Source organism: Falco biarmicus, chromosome 5 (genome assembly GCF_023638135.1).
Source record: "Falco biarmicus isolate bFalBia1 chromosome 5, bFalBia1.pri, whole genome shotgun sequence".
Classification (NCBI taxonomy): Eukaryota; Metazoa; Chordata; class Aves; order Falconiformes; family Falconidae; genus Falco; species Falco biarmicus.
This window is the reverse complement of record NC_079292.1, coordinates 92,146,669-92,166,970: the sequence shown is the minus strand read 5'-3', so window position 1 is coordinate 92,166,970 and position 20,302 is coordinate 92,146,669. Positions and strand designations below refer to the sequence as shown.

At 48.2% G+C, this 20,302-nt stretch overlaps 1 protein-coding gene across 1 annotated transcript; it reads right to left on the bottom strand.

The window, feature by feature from the left end:
* Window positions 1-325: 325 nt before the first annotated feature.
* On the bottom strand, window positions 326-1,348 carry LOC130150169 (olfactory receptor 10AC1-like). Its single transcript, XM_056340823.1, has one exon. The coding sequence runs from the start codon at window positions 1,346-1,348 to the stop codon at window positions 326-328; it is 1,023 nt and encodes a 340-aa protein (XP_056196798.1).
* Window positions 1,349-20,302: the final 18,954 nt, after the last annotated feature.

The window sequence follows — 20,302 nt, the reverse complement described above, 5'->3', positions numbered from 1 at the left end:
CTTTAAAAAAAATTGTGTTGATCTTTCAATTGTGCTGACATGACCATTAATGCAAACAAGCATGATGTGATGTGTGATCACAGAAGCGAGACCACAAAGTGATCAGAGCTCTTCATCCTCACAAGTCATTAAAGCATTTCCCTTTAGGTAAAGTGTTTTGTTAGAGATCTTTTCTCATTTGTGGTTGTTTTTTTTAAGCAGAGATGTCTTTTTGTCATAAATGTATTGAAGCTGTTGAATCCTGCCTGGATATTTGCCGCAGAGAAGGCTACGGAGAATCTGGTCCTGCCATGGTTATGGGGCTGTTTTTCCAATACACATAGATTCATTCGTTCTGCTGAAGTTTACCGCACACACACATCATAGCTCTGATATCATCCCAGTTCAGCTGAGCTTTTTTCTTCTTCCTCAACATTTTCCTGAGGACTCCCCTGATTTCCTTGTTCCTCAGGCTATAGATGAGGGGATACAGTAATGGAGTAAAGTTGGTGTAAACCAGAGACACCGTCTTATCTCGAGCTGGGGAGTAACTGGACTTGGGGCGAACGTACATGAAGGTGGCACATCCATAGTGTAGCAAGGTGATGGCCAAGTGTGAAACACAGGTGGAAACGGCCTTTCCCCTTCCCATGGAGGAGGTGACATGTACCAAAGCAGCAGCAATGCAGACATATGAGGTGAGGATGAGGAGGAAGGGGAGCAGCAGGAAAAGCACAAAGGCAGCCAGCAACGGCAGCTCAGCGGCGTAACTCTGTGTGCACACCAGGTGCAGCACAGCAGGGACATCGCAGAAGAAGTGGTTGATGCAACGTGACTGGCAGAAAGGCAAGCAGAACACAGCCAGCGTCAGCCCCAGGGCGACAGCAAAGGCCACCAGGCAGCACGTCACAGCCAACCTGAGGCAGAACCCCTTGCTCATCACCGCCACATAGTGCAGGGGCTGGCAGATGGCAACATAACGGTCGTATGACATGGCTGCCAGGAGGAAGCACTCGGCCCCACCGAGCGCCACAAAGAGGTGCATCTGCACGGCACAGCCCATGAAAGAAATGGTGCTGCTGTCCCCCACGATCAGGCTGAGAAGCGCCTTGGGGACAATGACTAAGGTGTAGCATAGCTCTATGACGGACAGCTGGCAGAGGAAAAAAAGCATGGGAGGATGGGAAGGCTCCATAACCACTGCCACAAAGATCATCGCATTCCCCACCAATGTGACCAAATGGACAGTGAGAAAAATAAGAAAGAGGAGGACCCGCAGACAGAGCAGCTCGGAGAAGCCGAGCAGGAGGAACTCCATGGCTGCATCCGTGCTCTTATTGTCCCTCTCCATACAGCCTCCACATGGCATCTACAGGGAGAGAAACAGCAGGGAGCCAGTTCAATTTGACCTGATGTCTAGCAAGCAGTTCCATATAGGAAATCATGTTGCAGTGCTGTAGAACCAGTGTGGTAAAGCTCGTTGTGTGGGCAGGAAGGTGATTTCATTTAAAAACAAAACTGTTTTCACTCAATCACATTCAACACACTCTCAGACCCATATTCCCACAACCACCAAGGTCCTTGTGCCCACATGATCTGCTTAAGATTCTTTGCCATGACATTGATGACAAGGCATATCAGCCTTTGGGTCTTCATGACTTCTTCTGAGCCATTCTTAGGTTGGTGACCATGTGCAGGTTTTGAATATGCATTAGGTGCCCTTTAGGAGTTGATGCTGATTAGTCTCTCCATCCTGCCCTGCTTTTAAGAGTCATCTTTGGACTCTCCCTCCTGATCTGAGCATCCTAAGCAGCTGCAGGTGGATGTGTTGGGATCTTGATGGCCATCAACACCTAGGTCATGCATACGTTCTGCTGCTGCTCCTTCTGGTGCTTCATTCCCTGTTCACACCAACACTGCAGTTCCCTGCACCTGTGCCAGGATGTATAAGGACATCCAGGCAGTGCTGGAGCTTCTGCTTTACAACCTGACTCCAATTCCCATGAACTGGAGGTGTTTGCTGACTAGCTCCTCCCTTCCCCCCAATGCGTCTGCCTCAGAGTTCATATGGAAACAGGGTTTCTAGGTAATTAGACATGAGGATTCCAAAATTAGAGTTGACATTTTGGCTGCTTGCATCTTTATGCCTGGCTCAGCCCTATGGCATCAGAGTTAAAGCAAACAAACTTCCAGACTCAAACCCAAAGACATCCATGGCAGCGTATTCTGTATAACAATTTTTTAAAGAAAATACAAAGTTAATACCTTAGACTCGGATAGAACAAGATCTTGCTTGTCACAGGAAGAATGGGAAGTTCCTAGGAATGTGGAGTGATGCAAAGCTGTTAAAGTTGTAAAGATCTAGAACAGTTAAGGTCATAGAGAGCCATATAATAATAAACTACATATAGTGCTCATTGCTCATGTGTTCATCACATAATGTAATATTTACTACGACGAATAATTCCAACTCTTTCTACACTTTACTGTAAACCAGGAATAAAGGCAGAGATTCCTTGAAGACTTCTACTCACATCAAAATCCCAGAAATATTTAAGTAATGAAAGAAGCTGCAAAATTGCATGAAATTTTCCAATGTCATCAAGAGCAAAGAGAAGGAATGGGAAGGAGATGGAAAAAATTATTAGTGGAGACAGGGATTTTCCTGGAAAGAAAACATCTCAAAAAAACTCCAGAAAGAAGTAATAAAGTTGAGGAGGTGATAAGCTTACATGCTTTTGCGTTTATTTTTGCCACTGCAGTTGCTGGAACTTGCTGCTCCAAGGTTTCCTTGTGATCCAGTATCTCAGCGGGGTACAAAACATCTGGGGACTCAGGTGAATAAAGAAAAAATCTGCAATTATGTCACCTCAGGTGCAAAACTAAGAACTAAATCTCTCGGCTTCAGAACATAAGTCAGCAAAATGACTAAGTTAGGAAGAAACTTTACCATAAGCTGCAGGACAAAAAAATGCACAGCCACTGAAGACCAAGAAGGAGCTCCTTGGAGAATACAGAGGCAGCAGTGGTCCTACAGAACCGGGCAGCTCAGCATGGGCTACAGTGGCCATGAAGCCATGGCTACCTCCTACAGCCACCTCTGCCACCGCAGGACCTCCCTGACGGCTGTCCTCTGCAGCCTGGCTCGGACACTTGCTCAAAGCGGTGCGCAGGTGGCCAGGCTCCACAGACAACAGGACCGATGGCTCCGCGTGGTCTGAAGGCTGCGGGCTCAGTCACTGGGGACCAGCTGGGGCTCCCTGTTCTCCCAGTACTAAGACTTCAAGAGGAATCTGCTAAACACAATAAAGCTAAAGAGTGGGGAAGACACAGGAGTTTCCTTCCTTTTGTTTGGAGCTGATCACTTCAGCCACATCGTACTGTCTCTCGGTTCGCAGATAAAAAACCCAGATGTCTTCCTCCTGGCGATGTGCGGGGCAGCCAGGGCTGAGGTGCTGTTTCTTGCCCAGCCTGGGCTCCCTCTGGCTCTGAGTGCCCCTGCAGTCCGTTTTCTTTCAGCATTTCATAATCATCCCCTCTCCTTTTCTGCAGGATACAGTTCCTTATATACAAGAGACAGAGGTCCTTCCTCTTCCCAGCCACCCCTGCCCTCCCAGCAGGAGTGGCAGGTGGTTCCATTCCTCCCGAGGAAAGGGGGTTTGCAGGTTTTTTTGTAAATCGAGCGGCAGGATGTGATTGCACCCTTGGAGGAAGGCAGAGCTGTAACACCCTCCTAGAGGGCCGTTGCTCCTTTTGCTGAAGCAGCTGAAAGGAGCCAATTATTCATTGGGCTGGTATGTACCCAAAATGGCAACAATTTAACTAACAGAATTCATTGCTGCTCATCTTAAATAAAAATAAATCTGTGGGTCTTTAAGTAAATTTAAAACAAACTCACACTTAAAGGCAAAGCAGAGCGGATGTGAAAACTTTAAACCCATCTGTAGAACTGTGTGTGGAGCTTTCACCCATCCAGATAATCCATTATTTCTCACTGACTCGGATGAAATCACCATTCAGCTGTGGATGGGACTGAGATTATTCAGGCCCAATTTATTTTTATAACCAGTGCTACATTCATTCCTGGCCACTTACACTGAAATCATTAAGGAGCTCTGTAGGTTTATGCAAGTAAATTTTTGACTGCTCAAATGGAACCGTGTTGCATTAACACAGCTTGGAAGAAACATGTAAATCTGGTACCTTAAGATTTTGCCCAGGACATGGTTTAGAGGAGGTTTACCTTTCAAAATATTCTTCTATAATATTTTATCTATATGGCATAGTCATTTGGGGACAAAACTACCCTGTGTATCAGTCCTGTCTGAGGACTAATTGTGTTGGGAGCGGCTCTGCGGCAGAGCCTGGGCTTCCAGCGGGCAGCAAGCTGAACACCAGCCGGGAGGAGGCAATGGAGACCCACCACCCACGGGGCGGCAATAGCAAGAATGTGGCCAGCAGGTGAAGGGGGGAGGTTGTTCCCCTTCAGCTGTCACACACAGAGCCACAAGTGGAGCACTGCGCCCGCTGTCACACTCCCCCATAGGAAGGTGGCACAAGGTCGAGAGGAGCGCATGATGTCCGAGGAGAGGATGGGGGAGCTAGGCTTGCTCAGCCTGGCAGAGAGGGGGCCAAAGAGGGATCCAACTGATGACTTTAGCCTATGGGGGGGGCCTACAGAGACAACAGAGCCAGAGTCCTCTCAGAGGGGTGCAGTGAAACAGTCACAACATTTGCTTCAAAGAAAATTCTGATCAGCCTTCCACACAGGGCGGCTCGGCTCTGGAACAGGTGCCCGAGAGCCTGGGAGGGGTTCCTCCTTGGAGATGGTCTCCTGTTGCCTGGACAAGGCCACGAGCACCCTGGCCTGGCTGTGGAGCCAGCTGGTGGGAGTAGGGGGTGGGCTAGAGCCCTTCGCAGCCCCCTCCCACCCCCCGGCGCCGTGAGCCCCTCACCTGCGCAGCCTGGGCCAGGGCTCCGGCAGGAGTGGGACCCTGCTGGGGGCTGCATGGCCGCAGGCTGCGGTGCTTGTGGGGCTGCGGCCCCTCCAAGGCCGCTAACTGGCATTCGGTAGTGTCACAGCTTGAAATTAGGCAGAACTTAAAACACCAAAGTTGTTAATTACGTGGGTTTACTCTTTTTTAAACCTGTCATGCAGCTTCTTAGAATTAAAGCTGTGATGGTGGTGTCTATCCTCTTCAGTCTCTTAAATCACTTCCTTAACTTTCAACTTGTCAAACTTTTTTTATTTCAACTTTTTTCCCCTACACTTTATTTTTTTGTTTAAGAAGCTGCAAACAATTCAAGGCACAGAATGTCCTTAAAGCATTTACAAAGCTGGGTTCTGAATCTGGCTGGTATTTCTAGATACTGTTGTATAATAATGAATAAAACAACAACCCTGAAGCCTCTCTCTGTGGCATACTGTCTCTGCAGCTGTAACAGGAATAAAATCAAGGAGCTGGTTATTTTGTAATTCCACCTAGCAAATTAGGAGGATTATAAGTGGAAGTAAATCTTTACAGTAACGAGCTTGTTTTAGTCAAATGCTTTGCAGAGTGGGATTGCTCCCTCTAGCAAATTCTGTGAGAATTTCAGAACACCAGATGATTAACTCATACATAGTTTCTGTTTGTGTTATAAAGTAAAATTCTGGGGCTTAGGTGCCATTTCTTACTTTCATTTATATTTATCCTCTCCTCTAACACAAACCACAGGAGAAAATCTGCCAGCTCAGTAACAGTGCAAAAATAATTACAAGGAACTATTTTGACAAGTCTATTCTAACTTTCTTATCTTCAGATGGTCCTTTTCTGCTGCTCGACAGGAGGTGAACCCAGGTGAGTCAGCATGTACCTAGTAACCAGTACCACACAGTCAGCAGTAATATGCACTACTTTTTTTTTTTTACCATAGTGCCCAGCCTTACACTGAAATAAATAAGGCAAATTATTGTTTCAGTCTGTGTGTGTGCAGATAAGCTGTCATTTATTAACATGCAACTTACCCCTCCCACAACATTTCAACACATGCCTACACATTACCTCCGAAACATGGCTCACCGAGCAGGAGAGCATTCGCTGGGGTGAGGCATGCATCCCAGTGCCAGAGTGCATGGCAACAAGACAAACAAGGAGCAGCAGAGGATGAGAATATGCATGTCAAAGTGACTCCATACTTCCTCCTCTAGCCCACACCTTTCAGGTTCCCATCATTTTCATTGCATCATCTTACAGTCAAATTCATAGTAGATTAATAAAAGCTGCACGTTAGCATTAGCGTTTGCATGTCTTGAGTCTACAGCACGTCAAAGAGATGTAGGCTCTTCCTTGCTGCAGAGTTCAGTCCTGTTCTCCTCCCCTGCACTCTTAACTCCATGACTTTTTTTCGCTACACACCTGCAAGGCTTTGGGGCTGGCCTACCTTAGCCTGGATTTGTACAAAGAGTTTCTTGGAATCCAGCTACGGTTAGTGAATCACATCGTATCAGTTTCTATCAGCAATTGCAACAGACTTCAGAGGATGTTCCCCTTGGTCTTCGGAAAAAGGACCGGTGCTGCGCTTGCCTAGCACCCTCGCGAATCGCCAGCCTGCTCCACAGCAAGCTGCCTGGGAAGCTCCGTAGCCAGGAGCAGTCTGGGCAGAAATGGAAACAGCTGAGAGCCGTGTGAGGAGCCCAGTGGCAAGGGATGGCCAGCCCCAGCCAGAGCCAAGGGGCTGGCGTGCTCAGCCTGGGCAGCCCTGTGCCTGCAGCGTGGTGGAGATGCACAGCTGTTCATTCGGCGGGTCAAAAATCATGTTCCAGTGACACGAAGTTAACTAGCCAGTGATAGAAAACAATAAAGAGGATAAAAAAGATTGAAGATCCTCTCTGCAAGCAGAAGCACATTAACAATGATCCTCTGAGGGTATCATAGTGGTGTAGAAAGCAAAGATCTTGGCTTTAGCAGCCTCACTGATGTTCTGCTGCAAGTATGTTCACAAGCAGAAGTGACTTTGTTGTTCGGAAACACTGTGGTGACTTATCTGGTTAGAGAAATTAAGGCAGTTTTGAGGTAGATTTCTTGGATTGGTTTTGGTGACTGATGAGAAGTAAGAGTCACTCTAATGAAAATGTAACAGTGGCACCATGAAAATAAATGTTGATACCATTTTAGAAAGTGCATTTGTAATTCCAGTAAAGGCAGCTATGATCAGAGTGTAATGGGGCCAGGGGCTTGGAAGTGCAGCATCTTGACAGAGACCTTTTACCAGCCCCTGGATCCCCATTCTGCAGCCAACAGGAGCCAAGAAATGCTGCCTCCCACAGAGGCAAGTCACCAAAACAATTGTGCGCAGCCCTTAGGAGAAGCAGCATTTCCTTATTCCTGTGGTGTTCAGAGCTTTCTGGGAACTGGGAACTGAAATTGGCTGAGGTGGTAACAGCAGGGTGACTGACATCAATTTGCCTTGGTGAGAGAAAGCATCACCCTGTTCCTGAGTTGCTGTTGTTTGGCTTGATAAATACGGGCTGGGAACTCACCCTGGGAAAGATGCTGAACCACAAACCAACCAAAACAGAGTTTTGTAGAAAAAGGGCAGGCAGCCCTGCAGCTGACTTCTCCTCATGGTTTGTTAAAGGTAGGGTGTTTCTTTCACCTCATTGTACTTACTCATACTCTAACCCACACCTCTGCTAAGGACATGGCTGCACATATCAGTTAATGCTATCATAAACATGCAAGCTTTTCCAATTTGGAAACAAAATAATGAAGCTACTGAAAGAAAAGTGGTTAGAACCAGAGAGAGCAAGAACAAATGTAAAAAGGGAAGTCATGAAAGAGGGGATGGAAATAATTCAACTGAAAACAGAAGTGAAAATGAAGCAGACAGACAACTGGGAAATCAAGCTACAGGCCCTGAAAAGATTAACTTGAAATCCTGTAGGCAAGAAAGAAGGGGAAGGTCATAAGGAAAGCTGACAGTCTGAAACCAGATCTAAGTTTTCCTATCTGACAGAGAAGTTGCTTCATGATTATTCTGGGATTTCAGCTTTGCTGGGCATCTGGCTGTTTCTGTGGAGTAACCAGTGTAGGGGTCCTCAGCCCTTCACAGCCCTTCGGGGAATCACCCTGCACTCATTCTCAAAAACCTGAGGTTCCTTTCAGCTGCCCTTTCCAACCCTTCCTCTCGCCACATGACAGCCCATCACACTGGGTCTCACGTGATCCCTCCACCTTATCTACAACATCAGTCAAGTTCTCAACAAAACAACCCCTAAAAGAGCCTAAATGGCGGGACTCAATGACACAGAGTGACACGGCCTCACACTGCTGTAGGGCAAGGGAAGCACAACACGGTCACATACCAGTAACTGAAAGCATGCAAGAGTGAACAGATGCCAGTGGCATCGCAAGGACCTCAGAAATGTCGGGGTGGGGAAGAAGAAGATGGACCTGGATCACTGTGCGACCGAGAAGTGGGAAAGCCCCCCTGGCCAGGGGAAGGAGCAGGCAGCATTACTGGGGGGGGTGGTGCCCTTCGCCTTACTCTGGATGTCTTCCCCAGGTTCAAAATGGGTTGCTGAGCAGAGGCGATATCTGGAGAGTGTAACTCTTCATGTTATTGGAAGTTAGTTTCAGATTAATTTGGACAACTTCGTGGATGTCTCTGTGGATCTAATTAAGGTTTGTTTTTTAACTGCCAGTTCATAGCCAGCAGCCAGAGGAGCTCATCTGGAAGGGAATGGAGTAGCTGCATCTCTCATAGTCCTTGAAGGAGCTCAGCAGTGCTTGGCCCCTCTTGGAACTGCAGTCATCACACCCTGGGGCCTTGCTGCCAACCACTGATGTTGACATCTGAAGATTTGTTGCCTCCTTTTGTTCCCTGTGCAATTGTAAATGAGGCATTGTCCCACCTGAGCTCTTCCTTAGGGTGGCAGTGGCTGAGACACTCCACCTGGGGACATCGTTTGTTTTTGCTGAATTTGAGCTGATGCAACTGCAGCGCCTGGGAGGAATGGCAGGAAAGCTCATTTTCTTGCGAAGTTTTCCACAGGACACACCATGCCAAGCTGATGCTGCATGCATTCCATCCCTCCCCCGTGTACCCAGGCTACTGCTCATCCCTCCTCCTCCCGTCTCATGTTTGGCCATCTAGGCCAGTGTTGTGCACCTATGTCACTTAGGAACCCAAGGCTCATTTTCAGGGTAGTGAGGCAAGTAACTATTAGACTAACATGTTTTTTCAAAGAAGTTTATTGCAGAAAGTAAACTCTGGCAACCAGCATCCCAGCCTGAACAAACAAAATCCAGATGAACTGGAGCCCATTTAGACAAAAGGACTGTGGTAGACATTCAAGGTATGTGGTCAGAGGAAGCAGGTGGGCTGCAGAATCCGTTCTAGCACCAAACTCTTGAGGTTGTTTCAAGCAAGTTGGTTGGAGGTAAAAGAAAAGAGAAATCTGTCATTAACAGTGGACAGAACTTAGGTTTTAGAAACCATATATAGCTGCTTGTTGGACTGGACAGCAAGGGATCAGATGCTGAATCAAAGAGCCATCCAGCTCTTGCCTTCAGAATTCTTTAGCATCATTTTTACTTGCTGTCTCACCCAATGATGTATGCTTTATTCACTTCTATTATTCTGTTTCTCATGTTCACAACTTCTTTATTTACTTATCTAGCATAAAAGCAAAAACTAAAACAACTCTGTGAGAATGCAGCAAACTTTCCTTAATACAAAGCCAAGCACTGCAGCATCGCTGCAGAATGCGGGGTGAGATGCAGTGAAATGATGCTAGTGCAGGTGTCCATGAACACAGGCTTGCAGAAAACAGTTTTGAGATAAGTGGATGCGAGAAAGACAGACTTCTAATAGCTTTTCTTCATGATAACCTGTTAGAGATAAGGGAGAGATGTATCAGTTTGCGGGGATCCTTGTCAACATATATGTCATATATTTAATTTCTTCATTGTGCTCCATGGGTGACCAAAGCCCTTACCTGAAAGGAGACTTCAAATGGCACAACAAGATCATGAGCTGCATGGAGGAACAAGGGGAAGAAGGGGACAACAGCCCCATTATGGTCCTGCCAAGCAGGCAAACTATACCAGTCAGCTTCACTGCCCATTTCCATCCGCTTGGGTTGTTGGGACACCCCCAGCACAAATAATTGGCAGGTAAGTTGACATTGAACTTTGCTGTAAACACAGGGCTAAAAGATCAGGCCCATACCACCTCCTGGGTGCCTGAATGAAGATGTGGCAGTGACAGAAGACAGTGCATGGCCAGGCTCTCTGGAACCTTCTGAGGCACCTTGCATGACTGACAAACACCCTCTGGCTGTGGAAGCCCTGAACCCTGTCCAGGGCAGGGCACCTGTGGGCACACTTACATTTAGCAAGAGACCACGCTCGTGCTTACGTGCTGGCTGACCAATACAGCAGAGTAGGCCCTGGGTGGGTGACCAACAGTCTGATACCTCTAGTGCCCCCAAGGCTTTCCAAGCCATATTGTCACAGATCTATTTGGTGCAAAGACTTGTATTTAGAAATAAGCATTCACATGCTAGCCGAGAAGCGTATCTATGCCTATTCGTTTATATTCATACATTGAGAAGAACTTTCTCCATATTCAGTTTCAGGAACTTTCTTTTATTAGCAAAACCTAATTTCCCCTAATTAGGAAACATAGGGTGCAGATCTTGACAACAGCCTGAGCAATAGAGCAAGCTAAGTACACAGATGTTCTTTCAGGCTGATGAATGGGAAATCTAATGACACTACGTCGAGTGAATGTGATACCAAAACACTCTCCAGCCCTACAGAAGCTCTTCAATGAATGACAGAAACAGCAGTAACTAGACTGGAAGATCCAGCCTCCTGCCCAGAGCTGGAGCATCACTAACACCACATCACATCATCATGGCCTTTGTCCAGCTGAGCCTTGAAAGCCTCCAAGGTTGGAGACTCCTTCACTGAGTACCAGTTCCAGAGTTGTGCTGCCTCCAGGTGAACGTTTCTCCTAATCTCCAGCTAGAACCTCCCAAGCTGTGACTTACAGCCATTGACCAGTACTGCTAATTTAATAGACCTGTCATAAACCTCTGCTGTTCGGCACTGGAACATGGAGGCGAGAGGGGGCAAGACAGGGAGGAGGAAAATCAGCATCAGTAGTTCAAAACCATGCCGGAAAACAGCCCGTTAGAACAGCATAAAGAAGGACTAGCCTTCTTTACTCTTTTCTGCATGAAGTCACAAGGTGAAAGAGTTGAAGGAGTGGACAGGCAGTGAAGTCTAGACCTTCTTCGCAAAAAGCACCATGTAAATGCAATGCCTGCCTTTGAACTGCTGTGCTCATTAGCCAGCAGCCTTTCCACACTAAGCAACTGCATTTGGACTGGTACTGAAATGAAAAGCATGAAATGCATAGTCTTCTGTGATACGGGGCAAGAACTCGGCAGGCAGAGCCTGTTGGCTGCTACATTGCCAATGGCTTGTGCTGAGCTGACTGTAGGTAGCCATGCAGTGAAACAGAACCTACTGCAACTGAGCCTGTGCCTGAGAAATACCTTGTACTCCTGGGAGACACTGATAGCAAAGACCTATTCATAATTTTTCTTTTGTGTTTGCTTTCCACCTCCCTATAAGCTCATCGATCACCATCTCTCTCTCATTCACTGCTCTCAGTTCACAGTGGTCAGGTCTTCAGAATAACAGAGCCATCAGTTCAAAGGGGCTGCAGATACGAAAGCTTGTCGATGAGGTAAATGAAAGTTGTGAATCCATCACCAAAGTGCACTAATGTAGACTGTTTTGTCTCTGCTGAGGAGCCAGACAAATGAAGATTATCCTACAAAAGCTCTTACAGTCTTCAGAGGTGAGCAGTCACTGGCAAAGATGACCCTAAGCTGGACAGTAACAGGCACTGCCGTACCCACCAGCCCCATGCTCTTGAGACCAACCTTAGTTGTGACAAGAAGGGGCCACCCATGGCTCTGAAGGACATGAAATTATGGAAATCTGTTAAACGCTACCTGGAATTACCAGAGATGAAACTCTGCAAATTTTGCATGTTCTTAAAAACAATTTTTTTTTTGTTCTGGGCTTTGATGCATAGAGCAGCCTTTTGTCACCAGAAATTTAGAATAGTGTTAATGTTGCATAAGTTAGATCACAGAGACAGGAGTCTTGATAAGTAGCTCTCAACACTTCTGCTGGACACTAAAATTAGAAGACCAAATTCATTGGAATTAAATAATGCATATCATTGTATCTAAAAATTAAACAAATATTTTTTTCCAAGATTCTCCAATCCAAGACTTTAGCTTTTACCTACGATGGAGCAGTGTTATAAACGATAACAATTAAAACAATTTTATTTTTGGGTTCAATCGATTTAGGCTGAGAAACAATAAGCAAAACCAGCGCTGGGTGTGCTGAGAGCTCCCATAGCTCCACCACACGCACACCTGAGTCCTAAAAGCAGCATCCTTTATGCCCAGATCTTGACCAATCTCTTCTCGCCGGATGTTCATCCTGTTCTTTCCGCAGAAGCAAAAACAGCACTGGGTGCACAGAGAACTCAATTAGTTCCACCACACACACCCAGCACTGTTTTTGCTTATTGTTTCTCAGTCTAAATTGATTGAACCCAAAAATAAAATTGTTTTTGTTGTTATCGTTTATAACAATTTGGTGACCCCGACGTGATCTCGCTGTGCTTTCCTGGACTGTGACTTCTTGAGGGGTACCCCACAGATTGTGGCTCAAGAGTAGCAGTCTAGGTCAGTCTCTGGGGTCTTTGTCTCCTTCCGTGGGCTTTCTCTGGCGTGCTCTCCTTATCTCCTTTGGCAGGCTTTTCCAAGCAGCGATTGCCTCAGGGGAAGGGGAAGCTATCATACTGTCTCAAAGGAGAATCACACGCACCCATTCATTACAATTGTGATACAGGTTTTAGATATACACAGGTAGAACAATTACACTTATCACACTACATTCTATTTTTGACATAAACCATGACTGCATTTATCACATTATGCTAGTCTTCTGCTATGTCAAAAGCAATAAAAGAGCACGCTGAAAAATCAGTCTCACAAAAAACCCCACAAAATTATGACCAGAAAAATCCTGAAACACTGAATTGAAGCCTAAGGGTAGAATCACAGATTTACAGAAGATAAAGTGGAAGGGACCGCTGGAGGCACGTAGTCCAACATCCTGCTGACAACAAGGCTGAGTCCAAAGGTAGGTGCTGGTCCTCAGCACCTTGTCCAGGTAAGTTCTAAATCACAGAATGATTTGGAAGGGACCTTTAGAGATCACCTGTTGCAGCACAAGCAAGCTATCAGGCTGCAACAAGGCTGTACCATCAGTCAGATTCTACTGTCCTTGCTGCTTGTTCTTCCTCCAGAGACCAGACCACACTACTCCCCCATCCAAGCACCCCTCTCCCCCATGCCTCAGGGCTATTTCACCACTTAGCAGGAACCAGCCACAGCTGCACATCATCCATGTCAGCCAACCCACCGCCCCTGAAGCAAGCCCACAGCTGTATATTATCAATGTTAATTAACCTGCTTTCATACCTCTATAATTGCTCTACAATCACCCAGTTCTGACCCCCTGCCATGGGCAGGGACACCTTCCACCAGCCCAGCTTGCTCCAAGCCACATCCTGGACTTGAGCATTGCTAGGGATGGGGCACCCGCAGCTGCTCTGGGCAGCCTCTGCCAGTGTGTCACCACCCTCATTGTAAGAAATGTCTGCCATATGTCCCATCTAAATCTACTTTTTCAGTTGAAAACTACTGCCCCTGGTCCTGACACTACAGGCCACGGTAAAAAAGTATCTCTCTGTCTTTCTTACCAATCCCCTTTAAGCACTGAGAGCTGCAGTGAGGTTCTCCCGGAGCCTTCTCCAGGCTGAACACCCCCAGCGCTCAGCCTGTCTGCACAGCAGAGCACTCCAGCCCCCTGAGCATCCTCATGGCCGCCCCTGGACCCGCTCCGACGGGTCTTTATACTGGGTGCCCCGAGCTGGAGGCAGCGCTGCAGGGGGTCTCACCCAAGCAGGGCAGACGGCAGAGCCCCCCCGCTGGCCACGCTGCTGGGGATGCAGCCCAGGGCTCGGCTGGCTCTCTGGGCTGCGAATGCACATGGGCAGCTCATGTCTGTTCTTTCATCCACCAGTGCCCCCAAGTCCTTCTCGGCAGGGCTGCTCTCTGTCCATCCCCCCTCCAGTCTGCACTGGTCCTGCGGATTGCCCCAGCCCAGGTGCAGGACCTTGCACTTGGCCTTGTTGAACTGCATGGGGTTCACATGAGGCCACTCCTCAAGCCCTTCACGGTCCCCCTGGGCAGCATCCCTCCCCTCCAGCACACCAGCTGCACCACTGGGCTTGGTGTCATCTGCAAACGTGCTGAGGGTGCGCTCCATCCCACGCTCTGTGTCATTGGAGAAGACATTAAGTAGTATTGGTGCCAGTACGGACCCTTGAGGGACACCACTCGTTACTGGTTTCCATTGATCCTGATAAGGCCTATCGTGTATTCTCCATGTGTGTGGCACCAGAAGAGTTAATGTGTCAGTAGCATGGCACTAATGCTGTAAATGAAGGTATTCCCTCAAGGGACAATACATCTATCAAGATTTGTTGTCTTTTACAGGAGAACTGCACTTAACCAGTGACTTGTTCGGTTAAGATGATTCAGAAAGCAGGTGCATTAACAATTAATGATATCAAACTACTTCCTTCTTGTTATCTATTTCTGTATTTCTGACAGTTGCATGCTAATTTAGACAAGACACCCTTGCCCCTGTCCTCCACAGTCATCCTGGTCTCCTAATGCAACAGCTCTCACCCTGATAGTCTAGCATCTTGTTCCCAGGCAGCTGTGAATTTCCAGCATGTTTGTGTCACTCACAACTCCTGAAAGATGGTGCTGTTGACGTTTGCAAGATCCATCTTATGTGTCGTGGGCATTTCCATGAGCAGATGTGCTGCATCCAGGGTTCCCAGATGCAGTCCATCAGCCCGTTGCCTGCTGTTTGCACTTGTCAGTCACTAATTCTGTTAGCATCTCTTGCCCTTGGTTCCTGAGTGGCCACAGGAGAGGTAGCACACACAGTGACGAGCAGACACCTGCCTTGCTGTCAGTGGTCATCTCTGTCAGTGGTCACCTCTTAAACATGCAAGAGGTCTTCCTCTGGTACATCTGTTTGTTGTGAGTCCCTGCCAGGGGGAGCCTGACTGGTAGGCTGTGGCTTCACTGATACCAAAAAGGAGTTTGTTACTAACTGTTGTGAAGCCACCTGACTTGGTTTTGCTGCCTCATTTATTGCTCTGTCTGATTTACGAGATCTGGCGGTGCACGTGAGCTCATTCCGCCTGGTGCTGCTGGTAAGGGCGCTCCATGCTACGCCGTCCTTGGGCCCCAGTACTGCTGCAATGGGAACTGAGAGGCAGCGGCTCTAGATCGATGAGTTGCTTTACTCCCCGCAGGTCCCACTGCTCTGGGGGGGGTCTCACGGCAGCAGCCCCCGAGCAGGCTCAGCTGGTGGAGTGCGTCTGCCCGTGGGGCACTGGCCCACAGGGGTGCCTGGAGTGGGGGGCTCAGGTTGAGCCCGCGCCGGGCTCTAGGGCTGACGGTGTCCAGTGAACTGCGCCCAGGGATGGGTGGGACTGTGAACACGAACAGGGATTTGGGACCCTACAAATGCCAAAGTTTGCTTCACAAAGGCAAATTCCTTGTAGGAATAACCTGCTGCAGCTGCGTCACCATGTCACAGTTATTTTCCCGGTGATCTCCACAGACCTCCGAAGGAAGGTCTCTCCTTGCTGCTTTTGTCAGCTTCATGCTTTGTATTTTTTGAGGTTTGGTTTACAAGGATGGAGAATCTCACTTAGGCTTCGCCATAGTATTGCTCCAATTAAACCAAAGTAAGGAGTAAGGCACTGCCGAGGAACCACAGCCCCAAGAGGGGGAGGAATATTCAGACAAAGAAAACCAAGAAGAAATTAAAGGACGAATCAGCAACTGAATGGAAGGTGGGGTAGCCGTGCTGCTGGGTAAAGAGATGTGTTCCATGATCCAGATGGAAACAAAAGTCGCTGCAGCCCTGCTTCCTCCATGGGCTCTGGGCGTGGGATACATAGCTTGAGGGCTGCCGCGGCGCCAGGCTGGGGCAGCACCAGCGCTGCATGAAATGAGCGGGGCAGACAACAGCACCGCAAGCCCACCAGTGTGCAAACAGCAGCTTTGCCAAGTCTGTATTTGAAAAACAGCCTGAGTTTCCCCAAGTGAATGTTAAGTCCTTTGGTCAAAAATAGTGATCGAGAGCTGTGCAGCAGAACACGGGCCGTCTGGCTTCCCTCGGCTCCTCCGGCTGGGGGCTGCCGGGGCAGGGGCTGATGCTGCAGGGTGGGAGCCGAGCGGCCCTGGGGAGTGGGGCACAGCCCCGGAGCCATGACACATGGGGGGCTAATCCTGGTCACCTGCCTGGGGTTATGGCCATCTTCCATTATGGCTCTTCCATTGTGTGACACAGGCTCCAGGCTCCGGTGCCGCGACTGAGAGACGGGACGCAGCTTGATGCAAGCAAATGTCACTTTAATTAGCCTAATAGCATGATTATATACACACAAGCAATTGTTACATCTTATTCTGATTGGTCCAAAAACTTGTGTATTCTATAACTATGTGGCAACTCGCGTGAAGATCTCATGCTAGCTGTTTAGAAATTCAGCAATAGTTAAAGACGACAACGTCTGCAGCTCTTGTACCATGTCCTTGAGCAAGCTGACTAACCGACCGCCTTGTTCCCTGTATAGTCTCAACTTGACGCTTAGTCCCTGTTTCTATACCCTTCAACAATTTTTCATGTCACCAGGGCTTGTGACCCACAAGCTCGAGCACATTCCTTTCAGCTAACTGATTGTTACTTATGGTCCTGACTTCCAGGCCCCCTCCTGCACTCTGGGCTCCGGGCTGCTGACTGACAACCTTGTTTGTGTGACCCCAAAGCCTTTAACCAGGATTTCGAAAGCTGCTATCTGTCGTCAGATGCATCATTCTCCACCCGAATGCGAAACAATAACTGCCTGCCCATGCGTAACAGGTTTTCCACCATCCTGAGGTGCTTCCTTTGCAACAAGAGTTTCAAAACCAGCTGGTAGGTTCCCCTCTGAGCAAGCGTGCCAGTACCAAGCCTGTGAGTGCAACAAGGATGCTGCTCCCCAGTGCAGGGCTGAAGCCCTTCAGCAGGATCCTTCTCCTGGGCAATGGCTCAGCCCACACCTGCACCGCTACACGTGCAGCTGCTGAAGCTCTGCGGGGTTTCTCCTCAGAGGGCCTCTGAACTTGAGGTGCAAATTAACATTTGTGCCACCTTAAGCTCTGTACATATTCACGCCTGGGAGGTAATTGCTCCTGTGGGCTCATCTGAGTATAGGTTGCTGTGCGAGTGGCTTGCACGTGCTCGACAGTAACTTCTGGTGTGAGTAAGGGGAAAAAATCCCAGGAGACAAGAAGCAGGGTGTGATGTGTGTGTTACACAACTTTGAAGAGAGGAGGTATATATTTTTGCTGTTAATGATTGTACACAGAGATTTAAAGGTTTCAGCTTCTAGGCAATATTTTCTGAATGAAATTTGGATCTAGAGTCTGTAAGTCACGCCAAACAGTTCTTCCCTTGAACACCACAGCCTGAAGGATGGTCACCCGGGGTTCTGTCTGCCAGGAATCATGACCCATCGGTGCACAAAGCCCAGCCATGAGCCGAGAGCTGAGCCAGTACAAGGAGTCAGCTCCAGGAAAGTTTTCTGAAAAAATCTGTTGTCTAATCAGCAACGCGACCCAGCATGGTTACGCAACAAGGTAAGTGGTTAATGTGTAATCATCGCCCTGCTTCTGGGTAGGCAAGATCTGACCTTAAACCCAAGTTTTATGTTCTGTGGTTACCCAAACATGTCTGAACAGTTCTGTGGACGTTTCTAACCAAGCAGAGAAAAGTTCAGCCCGTTTGTGTATCACTGCTCAGCCATACCCATGGTGCCGCCTTCTCAAGATATCCCGTCTTGGTAACCCACTCCCTGGGCAGCATTCTGTTCCAACACCCATTTGCACTTCACTGTGGATCAGCAATAGTCCCCTCTGTGAAACTTTTTCACTGACAGTTTATTTTGGAAGCAGCCTTTTTAGCCTGTCTCAGGCCCACAGGCAGGTTAACAGGGCTTGGGGCCTCTCTGTACTGTTCATCCCACGCCGATGGGCAGACTGAGGTGCCAAAGCTGTAGCCTTTCCTGAGCAAGGGTGATCCAGGACTTTTTTACAGGGGTGCACATCACATGAGAATGCCAGGGATGCCAGGGAGGGTGCTGTGTCCTTCTGAGATGCCCCTTGAAGCGCATTGCAAGGGCGAGTATGATCAGAGAACATGATTCAGGGGTACTGCTGTCTGAGCACTGCTAGCCTGCAGGCACTGCCCCCTGAAAGCAACCTCACCCCCAACTCCAAATTAAAGAAAATCCCCTCTCTGGTGACCAGGAGAACCAGAGACAAGCAGAAACGTGAGATGGTTAAAATCACAGAGTAACAGCAGCTTTGAGAGGTAGTGTAATCTTCTCTCTGCCCGAGAGAAGCAGAGGGAAAACTCAGATATAGAAAATACCTGATTCGGAGGCAGCCTGGCTGTAAATAACTTTTCAGTTATATAGGCCAAGAAAATAAGAGAATGCCTTCTTTCTTCTTTAACAAATGGCATTTTTCACAAAGTGAAATCATTAACTGTATTTCCTAGGAAAGGTAATTAGAGACAGCTAAATAATCTCTCTTCTGTTAACAGTGCCAATGTAACATCGTTACTGTGCTGTGGTGCTGTAAGGAATCCCTCAGGTGTGACAAAGGCAATTCAATAGGATCTCCAAAAGAATTTCTTCCACAAATTTGGCTTGGGCAGATTAAAACATTTGCCACTTGATTTGCTACTCCAAAAGGTATTAGTACTATAGAGTAGCATTAATACAGGGATCAAAAACATACTGTGTGTGGTGTTCTGCAGCTTTGTCATACACTGTGCAGCAAAGCGCAGTGCTTGGGCCCTCTGGAAGCAGTGCAATGGTGGTGACACAGGGCTCTGCACAGTCTGGCTTACCTTGCTGAGAAGGCTGAGGTCGCTGCATACCACACACCCTCTGACAGCCTTGCTCCAGCCCGCGCTAGGACACCCCGGTGTCTGCTGTCCCCCTCCCGATATGCTGTCGCCTTCCTTTGGGCACAGCCACCTGTACCTGGCGAGTGCTCGGTGCTCCCAGGTCATTTTGGTCTGGAGTAGGGAGAATGCTCCACGTTCCTGGAACTGAATTTGAAAGCCCATTAAAAGAAGTTCCTTGGTTAAGAGAGCAAGGAAACCTGAAACTGGCTGCAAAGCAGAAAGAAGAGTCCCCAGACACATCTGAGCGTCCCCGAAGCTGAGCTGTCACCATTGCACCTGCCCGCATGTGCCCAGCAAGGGAGTGCACACAGCACAGCCCGCAGCCTTCCTTTCAAAATGGGAGCAAAGCCCAGCACAGGAGAGCACAGCATGTTCTGGGCTTCATTTTTAGCTATGAGACAGTCATGGCAAACAGGGGCTCAGCAGAGAGCCAGATGGACGCTGCAATGCAGGGCTGCGTGATGGCTGCCACCACACGTGGCTCAGAGAATGCAGCTGCACTTAGTGGGAACGCAGAACTGCGGCTCTGTGCTCCCCAGGTAAGCCTGCACATGGTAAACCAGTTTTTGAAATGGCTAGCGATCCCACATCTGCAAGAAGGCCTTGCACAGTCCATATTCCAAAGGCAATGACTTTGAAGTTGGCTCTGTCATGCAGGTTTTACCGTACTGCTTTGGCATGGTCACCATCCTGCAGTGCTGCGATGGAGAGACGGGACACAGCTTGATGCAAGCAAATGTCAATTTGTTGTACAGAAGCATGAGTTTATATATGCTTTCAGAAGCTGCGCGTTTTAAACAGATTGGTTCTTGAAGCTAAGCATTGCTTACTAGGCAATGCCCGATTGGTGCTTAACTACCATCAATTAACAGCAAGGTGTTACCTTTCCTTGGAGCCATCCTTGGCGTCATCCGTCCCCCACTCCCCATGCTCTCTCAGCATGACTCATCATGTTAATTGTTGTGTCTATTTACACTCCTCGTCTTCCCAGGGTTCATGACCTACAAGCTTGAGCACATTCCCCTCAGCTAACTGATTGCCACGCATGGTCCTAATTTCCAGCCTGCTCCTGCACTGCAGGAGTGCTGAGCAGTGGCTCACTCCCCAGGCTTGCTGCAGGTGCTTCAGCA

What these genes read in the sequence shown, in the direction of transcription:
- LOC130150169 (XM_056340823.1), bottom strand. Translation starts at nt 1,348, where the DNA reads ATGCCATGTGGAGGCTGTATGGAGAGGGACAATAAGAGCACGGATGCA.